Raw genomic sequence first — 8,976 nt, 5'->3', positions numbered from 1 at the left:
TTATCGTGTGTAGAGATATGAAACACAAACATGTCATCTATGTTTACAATATTTCTTTCATTCTAAAATTGAAAAAAAAACTGTTTATTAAAGATTAGACTTTTCCCATGATTCCCTAAGCATTGATTAAGTACAAAAAAAACCTTCACCGCAAACTAAATCTAGTTGACAAGCCAAGGTCTAACAAGAAAGACAAATCATATTACCGTTTTATAAACATTTGAAACCCAACCTACGAATCGGATCGTACATGTTTTGTTTTATAGAAAAGAACATGGCTTACATAAAAGGGTGTGTGCATGCTTTCCTTATATTGTACTTATCGTTAGGATATTTGAATACTGCGTTTTTGTCTAATTCTACCGATACAGAATATGTTCCTCTTCTAAACAAAGTGAAAACACCGGTGATGGCGGAAATTGACTTGTCAAAACTTGGAGAACAACTAAAATCATTTATGCAAATGGAAATTAGGAAAGTGATTACGGAAAAGATTGTAATAGAGTCTAAAAATATTCACCATAAGCTTGAAAATAAACTAAATGCAGCAGTTAGAAATTTCAAAACAGCGATTGGTGCTTACACTGATGATGTGCTTCATAACACGTCGATAGCCATGCGAGTAAACATTGAACGGAATATTAACAAAACTTTCGCGAGGCGAGTGCGTCGCTTTCGGACTATTATGCATTCTGAAATCAGATCTAACTTACAAAATGTAAAAAAAGAAATAGATTCGGTTCTTTCAGAAAGTTATAACAAAAGCAAAGAGTATAACCAGGATAAGAGAAAATTGAGAAAACTGTCGGGGAAGCTACTAGGACTGTCAAAACATCTGAAAGGTAAATCTATAAAATCAAATGTATTTAAAGTCCTTCAGCACAAACAAAAGCATTTATGCTGTAGTTAAAATACTTTCTGTTGTTTTTACTTTTTCAGATACACATACCGATAAAAATCAGGGGATGATGAAGTGAAGAAAAAAATATTGCATTTTTTTTAACTTGTACATGCATGTATTGTAACCATAGCAACTATTACTGTAGTTATACTTCGCTTCAGAATACAAATTCAAAATACAAAATGTTTCAAATTTAATTTAATTTTAACATTTTGGTTTTTGCTGGTTAACTTTTAATAGTTTTATAGGTTTCATTTACCTCATTTTTCAAAACTTTCTTGGCGTCATATTGAACATGGAAAACATTGGTAATTGTTCTCATAGTTATGTTATACGTATATTTACTTTCATCGATATTCTAAAAAAAAACTGTAGACGTCGTTGTTTCGATTATTTAACAAATTTAATAATATAATAATGCATACAATATTTATCAAACTGTATATGGTATTTGGTATAAGAATATCATTTTCGTTTATACTTTTTGGCATTCAATCAATCCAAAAAGAGTAAAATCTTAAACAAAAAATTAACTCCGCGGAAAATTCAATAAAGAAAGTCCGTAATCAAAAGACAAAATCTCTTAAAACACATCAAACGAATGGATAAAAACAGTCAGGTTCCTGACTTGGTACAGCTATCTAACACATTAATATATATATATAAAAAAATCAAAGTTTCACAGAATCGTGTGTGTTGAGGTCTTACACAATGGAATGACTTATTTTTTATCTTTAAAACTGTATAGTTCAAAACTGCTATTAAAATCACTTCAGAAAATTATGAGAATGTAGATAAAATTAGCACGAAAAGGACATCATTCATACACTAATTTAACAAACACATTTTTTTGATAAAGTACACAAGTTATCTTATTTTAGATCCATCCTATAACAGACATGGGGTTGACAAGAAAATCAAGGGTGCTGGACTGTCATCATATGGCAAAGGTAATACACCAATACTTTTTTTTTATTATCTACGAGATATAAAACAAATTAAAACATGCTTTATTTGTGCATAATTACAGAAAGAGAAATAGTGACAAAATAATTCGCATTCAGCAGCCAGTTAATTCAACTTTGTCGAAATAAGATAAAGACACATCGCTGATGACTTATTCGCTTGCAAGTGAATAATTCTAAATTATTGAATGAGTTTTCATCCGTCAATTTAACAATTACCTAGAGAGAGATAACACATAAATTTGTCGTGTTCCAATTAAAAAAATTATCAACATTAAAAGTCAAACAAGGGTAGACCATTTGATTGACTGATCAAAACCACAAAAACCCATTCTTATCGAGGAACCCGATGATAAACATATATTTTCAACCTTCAATATGAAATTAAGCAGATTCAGAAAAATCAAAAGCATGAGATGGTATCTATAAATATATATATTTATGTTCTTATATAGTTTTAACCCCGTATGAAGTCTTTGGAGGTCACCAAAATAGTTAATTAGACTTAAACACGCACAGAATATTGTAGAGAATATATTTTAAACTTTTATATTTTATTATGTTATAAATCAAATGTGAGAATTTGGGTCAAATTTATGAGCATGATTTGAAAGCTAATGCCCCTTTAAATGAAACTCTTTACGGTCACGTTTTACTCGTGAATTAATTTTTGTTTGATTTAATGAACATTTATGAACCATACAATATCCGAAAATCAGAAAGAAACAGTTACCTTCAGAAAAAAAATTATATATCGTGCATGTTGAATACATAAGGTGGATTTCATTTTCAAAGTTTAAACGTTCCTCGTGACCTCAATGTATCAGATGGAAGATGCAATGTATGCTAACATAAAATGTCACTTACTAAGTACTATGCTTGTGTTTATGACCGTTATTTCTTAGCGGTAAGGAATTACACGTGTTTGGTCTAAAACGTTCAAACATCAAAAGCTGAAAAAGGTAGAAACTAATCCTGCATATATCAAATGCTTCTGTAATAATTCTGGACTAGACGATATCATTGAATATTAATCTTAGTATAGGCGACTAATACATATGCTATAGAGTCAAAAACAGTTTTAAACAATACTTCATTTCTGGAATCATGTCTTTCACCATGAAAGAACGTCAATTTCGCACACCTTTATGATGTCATTTACCAGATCGAAGTCGCGACTGTATCCCTCCTCGATCAGAATTTCCAGCACTACCATAATCGTTATTCAGTGTGAAGTATATACATAAATTCTGTTGCGTAAGTTCGTTATCTTGATTCCTTCACGACTGAGGGAGGGTGATCATGTTATCAGATTTTAATTTCCCAAATATTTTGTGCACTATAATTGTTTTGTTTTACTTTTACCCCCTTTTGTCAACATCTATTGGAAGTGACGATGCCTAGAATTTGTTCACGTGGTGATGGAAGCCACATGACAGATTCTTTTTAAAACCGTATCCCGGAACTACCGTATATCCATGCTTAGTTTATGTTCAATAATAACTAATAAAGTATTTGAAATTTGAAATTTTTGAAATCAAAAACATGACATTACACGTGTAAGACCGTAATACATTAAAACAATGATATCGTTCTTTTTAACTGAAAAACTACCTGTTAAAAGCATTTTAATTTTTTACAGGACAACTAGTTTTTCAAAATTTTAAAATCACATGTTCTCTTTTTCAGACCACAAAGGGAAACTGTTTTATACCATGTTTCCAATACAAGACACCTCATACAGTTTCAAAGTGCAGTTCATAATCACAGCAGACACGCCCACTAATGTTGATATCGTCTCAGAATACGCAGAAATTAATAGAACGGTAATCATTACAACGGGTGTTGAATACATAAATATTCCAATCTTAGTTGTCAATTTGGAAACGGGTAGAACATATACAACCGTTCTGATTTCGGCTGATCAACTAGTTACTGTTGTTGGATTCATTAGTAAAAATAATTGTAACAGGTATTGTGAATCGACAAGTTTTATTGTATTACCTTTCACTGCAATAGGCACTGAGTACTCACTTATTACACAACCAAACAACAAACAAAACTGCGGCATAATCGCCACAGCTATAAATACTACACTTGTTATAGAGTCTTCGTCAGAGAAAGGTATACCAGTAGGAAGTACAACAATCCAACCTGGAAAACAATTTGATATAGTTCTTGACTATTTAGAAGGCTTTAACATTCAGACTAATAACAATCTGACTTCCACGAAAATCTATGCAAATAAACCTATAGCTGTTATATCAGGGAATAAGTATTCGTCTCTAAAAGAAGCAAAATTAAATGAAGGTTATCCTTATGAAAGTATTTATTCAGATATGTTGCTTGAAAGTTTGATTCCTGTTGATAAATGGGGTCGACATTTCATCATCCCACCAATTCATAAGGCAACCAGTTTTAAAATTAGAATAATTAGCCAATACAGAAATACAACTTTAACCATAAAGGATAATTCATCAAGGTCAATTACTGAGTACGGAGATCAGATAGAGATTAGATTATCACCAAAGGCGTATTTTGTATCTGCTTCCTATCCTATCCTTTTATGTCTGTATGCATTAACTGAAAACCTGGGGATAAGCATGATGATTGTTCCGGGAATCGAGCATTATTCGAAAGAGTATGTTATTGCACCACCAAAAGATCAATCTTATAGAAATTATATAACAATAACTATTAAAACCTTGGACGTAGACGGACTTCGATTTGTTGGCAATCTTTTACATGTGGAATCCACTGTAATCATGGGACGCAACGAAAGTTTTACAACTGTTGTAAAGAAGATGACTGGTCGTTCGGTTTACAAAATACGTCATGTATATAGGAATTCATTGTATGGGGTTGTTGTATACGGATTTAGATACAAAGGATCTTATGGATACCCTGCCGGATTTAGGTTTTAATTTAAACAGATTCTTATTTTAAGTCTTTATGTTATAAGCAAAGAGGTATGGTATGGGTTATCAGGTAGAAGAAACATTTTTGTGGTTGTAAACGCCAATTTTCCAGTAAAAGACAATTGTTTCCCTTAAACGATATGTAAGGCAAAGATAAAGAAGCTATTTAAACTGATGTTTCAGTTTCCCGTTTGCATTTTTTAAATAAAGAATTGGTTACAAATCAAAGCGATCGTGCTTGATCAATAATGGATTTATGGTGTGTGTATGCATAACAATAAATATGGAATAATGAAGTGGTGGGCTGTCAGTATCATTCACAGAAGGGACATGTGTGCAGACGATAATCAGAGATTTGTGATAAATAATACATTAAAAAAAAACATCTGTACATTTATCTTTTTATTTTTGAATAGGTTATTTATGGTTATATCATGAGTACTTTTGATTGTCTGATTGTCTTTTTCGTTTTTAGCCATGGCGTTGTCAGTTTATTTCGATGAAACGGTGATTCCATTACGGTCAACCAGCTCGTGATGGCGTATGTTTAACTCAGTTTTGCTAAATAGTTGTATTCACAGTGTAGATACTATTCTGTACGCTATCCGGAAGTCGCGATTTTCGAAGCGATGATTTCCAACTGGCTAACAGGACGGTTTTGCCTACGGTAACTTTTCTCATCATTTGTTTACTCCTATATCTACAAAGTGCTTTGAACATCTTCAATGTATATATAGCATCATAAATATGAGTAACTGTAACAAAAACATGCATTAGAATATAAAATATACGTGTGCATCACAACAACTTGGTAGAAAAAAGTGAAATCGATGGACAAGTTTGCTTTCGTAGTACAAAGCAAATAATCTTTTATTGCAAATATTTGCATCAGTTTACAGTTAAATATATACTGTTTCAATATTCTTTTCGTATTTAAGTAGAATATTCGTATTTCCCATAAAAAAATATGTTTTCCTTGAGGATCCCAAAATAAATTACTGTACGATCAGTCTAGAACTGACTGTATTCTAGAAGCGATTTAAGATTTTTTGACTGTATGACCAGTCGTGATTTTGAAGAAAAAAACAAAAGCAATTTGAAGGTATATACGTGTATATATGTGATATTATGAACTATCCAGGGAACTATAACGTGTAATTACTTTCATCAGACAATACAAATATATTTCTGATGCATTTTTTAGACGGCAAAATAATTGTATTTTTGTTCCATCAGTCTTATTTAAAATCAAATGCCTAAAAAGTAATACATGATTCGCTTGTGGACTTTGTAATAGTGTATCGTTACAGTTATCTGTTTAGCTATTACATTTTTAAAGATTATTTACACCGTCCGCCGTTGACCAATTGATGATAACATAAATCAAGCTTGTCTCTTTTAAAATAACAAAAAATGGATAAAGACAGCTTTGCGTAGGGGGATAATTCATGTGATATAATTTTGGTAAGTTTACAGAAATAGAAGGTCCATAAAGCATTAATCGAGTAAAAATGGAGCAATTTCAGAAAACTTTAATGATTGGTTAAGGAATTGATGGAAATACCTGATGGGTGCCCCCAAATAATGCAATGTTCAAGTCCGTATCTTATATAAAGTAACCCCATAAAAGATTTTTACTAAAATTCGAAATAGACGGTGCACAATACAGTCATTATCATTTATGATAAGGAAACCGAATAAGATTAATTAATAGTTATATCAGAGACGGATTCAAAAAAAGGGGATCCGGCAGTTTGAAACCCTTTTTAACTATCAATGCATTTGTATGGGAACATATATTTGGAATCCCCTTTTCTCCTAGATTGGACCCCCTCTCCATTTACAAAAGACCGGAACCCCAATGTATATTAAGTGGTTTATGAGGAGATGCGCTTACAAAACCGGCGAAACATATTGTACTGGTCCAACGGACGAACGGAAAGACGGACTTCTTTATCACTATAACCCCCCGCTTGACAAAGTGGTGTACAATTGAGTGTCAAAGAGACAGCTCTACATCTTAAACCAAGTGAAGGAACTGTGATCAATTAAAGGCTACAGTACGGCCTCGAATGTGTGTAAATACATGCATTTTTATATAACAACTAAATCTGTGTGTTTGTACAATTTTAAGTATAACGGAGGACATTTCTGAAACTTATATACTAGTATACATCAAACCTTCCTCTTATTTTAGCAACATTTAAACATCCTTATACTTAATGTAGTAAGTCGAGTACACCCCATCAAGCTAAAACATGTTTCATAAGTTTTCAGGATGTGAATGTATTGAAATATGTTTGTGTTTTTTAGAAAAATGCCACCTTCTAATGTATCGTAAATAACTTTGAAATCATCACTAGAATACAGTGACATAAAGACTGATCATACAGTTTTAAAATATACAAGCGAGACTGATCGTACAGTGAGAAATTCAAACAAGTGTAATTTTCTTATTTCTGGCTTCAAAGATCTGTTTGAAACTTTTACCACCACTTGAAATATACTTCATTTAGTTAATTAAGTCAGGTTTTTACGTTAATTTGTACACTAAGAGGGTAAAAAGATTGTTTTTAGGGTCGCCGACTGATTTTTCTTAGTGATGCACTTGAAAATCTCTTGATTAAGGTAAAGATACGAATAATGAATGTGCGGAATTTAATTCTAAACCATTTGAGAATATCGATGTCGGCTGAATTAATCATTAAGCAATGTACAGATGATCAACTTACCGTTTAATTCAGTATACCCATCAAATTTAAAATGTGATCCAAAAAGTTCTCGCCTCGAAAATCGCGACTTCCGGATACCGTACAGAATAGTATCTACACTGTGGTATTGCCTTTAGTTAGCATCAAATGAATCTGATAATGCTTATTCTAAAAACATTCGTTTACATATTAAAAAAATGTCGATATGTATTATTATCATCCTGCAAATAATACATTTATCATAAAATATTTAATATCACACTCGGTATTGTCACTGCGATACTTCCTGGAACGAATTAAACTTTTGATGATCTACTTAACTCAAATTGTTTGAATTGGTCCAACTTGAAACAGAATAAATAATTAACACTAATTACATGTCAAATAATTGATAGGAACGAATGAATTTCATTCAGTTGCTGTTTTCACTTTAGCCGGATTTACATATGTTATGTTATTCGACAAAATTGCATACACAAAAAGTATGTCTGTCGTTTGCCACAAAAGTTTAGAAGATAGAGAAACAATAATGTATTGGGCATTATGTTTTCCGGTCTGTGTGTTCGTCCGTTCGTTCGTTCGTCCATTCGTCCATCTGTCCCGCTTCAGTTTACAGTTTTTGATTAAGTTGAAGTCCAACCAACTTAAAACTTAGGACAATGTTCCATATGACATGATCTTTCTAATTCAAATGCCAAATTAGATTTTTTATCTCGATTGCACGGTCCACTGAACATAGGAAATAATAGTGTGAGTTTCAGGTTAAAGTTTTTGGTTAAAGTTTTTGTTCAACGTCGTTTTTGATGAAGTTAAAGAATAATCAACTTGAAACTTTGTACACATATTCCCTGTGATATGATCTTTCTTATTTTAATGCCAAATTACAGCTTTGATACCAATTCACGATCCACTGAACATAGAAAAACATAGTGCGAGTGGGGCATCCGTGTACTATTTACACATTCATGTGTTTTGATGTTGCCAAGTGAAAGACTATTCTGATGACTTGTATTCATTCAAGGACAAAAAATATATTTCTAAAAAGACCTAGATTTTTACCGTTTGCCTTTGCGAAAAAAAATTCTGTTACTTTTTTTCTACGGGTGACTAAAACCGAAAATCATTAAAATTACGTCTTACACTTAACACAAATACTATACAACTACTGAAAAAGAGAACGTATATTTTCCTTTTAGATCAGAATTACTAGTAAATGTATTGCAAATGAATTGACAAAATTCTGTATGGGCTCCTCATGAAACTATTAATGTAACACATAATGATAAATATACTGATCATAGTCGTCACTTTGTCTTTATATCAAAACTACGTAGGACTCAAATGTAAGGTAAACAAATCAAAAACTCCACATGGCATTTTGTATTGTTTAGTTTGTTAATAACGTTTGATTTGTCCGTTTTAATGGAAATCCTCGGTTAAAATTTTTAGCAGTTTTGTTATAAGTTTTGGGTAAAAAGAGA

The 8,976-nt window shown here is 31.9% G+C and overlaps 1 protein-coding gene across 1 annotated transcript; it reads left to right on the top strand.

Annotated features, from left to right (window-relative positions):
- Nucleotides 1-229: 229 nt before the first annotated feature.
- On the top strand, nt 230-5,179 carry LOC143052405 (uncharacterized). The gene is made up of 3 exons (XM_076225440.1): nt 230-842; nt 1,783-1,851; nt 3,556-5,179. The coding sequence occupies exons 1-3, from the start codon at nt 251-253 to the stop codon at nt 4,788-4,790; spliced, it is 1,896 nt and encodes a 631-aa protein (XP_076081555.1). The 5' UTR covers nt 230-250; the 3' UTR covers nt 4,791-5,179.
- Nucleotides 5,180-8,976: the final 3,797 nt, after the last annotated feature.

The sequence above is a fragment of the Mytilus galloprovincialis genome, chromosome 11 (genome assembly GCF_965363235.1).
Source record: "Mytilus galloprovincialis chromosome 11, xbMytGall1.hap1.1, whole genome shotgun sequence".
Lineage (NCBI taxonomy): Eukaryota > Metazoa > Mollusca > Bivalvia > Mytilida > Mytilidae > Mytilus > Mytilus galloprovincialis.
Note: the sequence above shows the minus strand (reverse complement) of the source record. Positions and strands in the feature narration are given on the sequence as shown.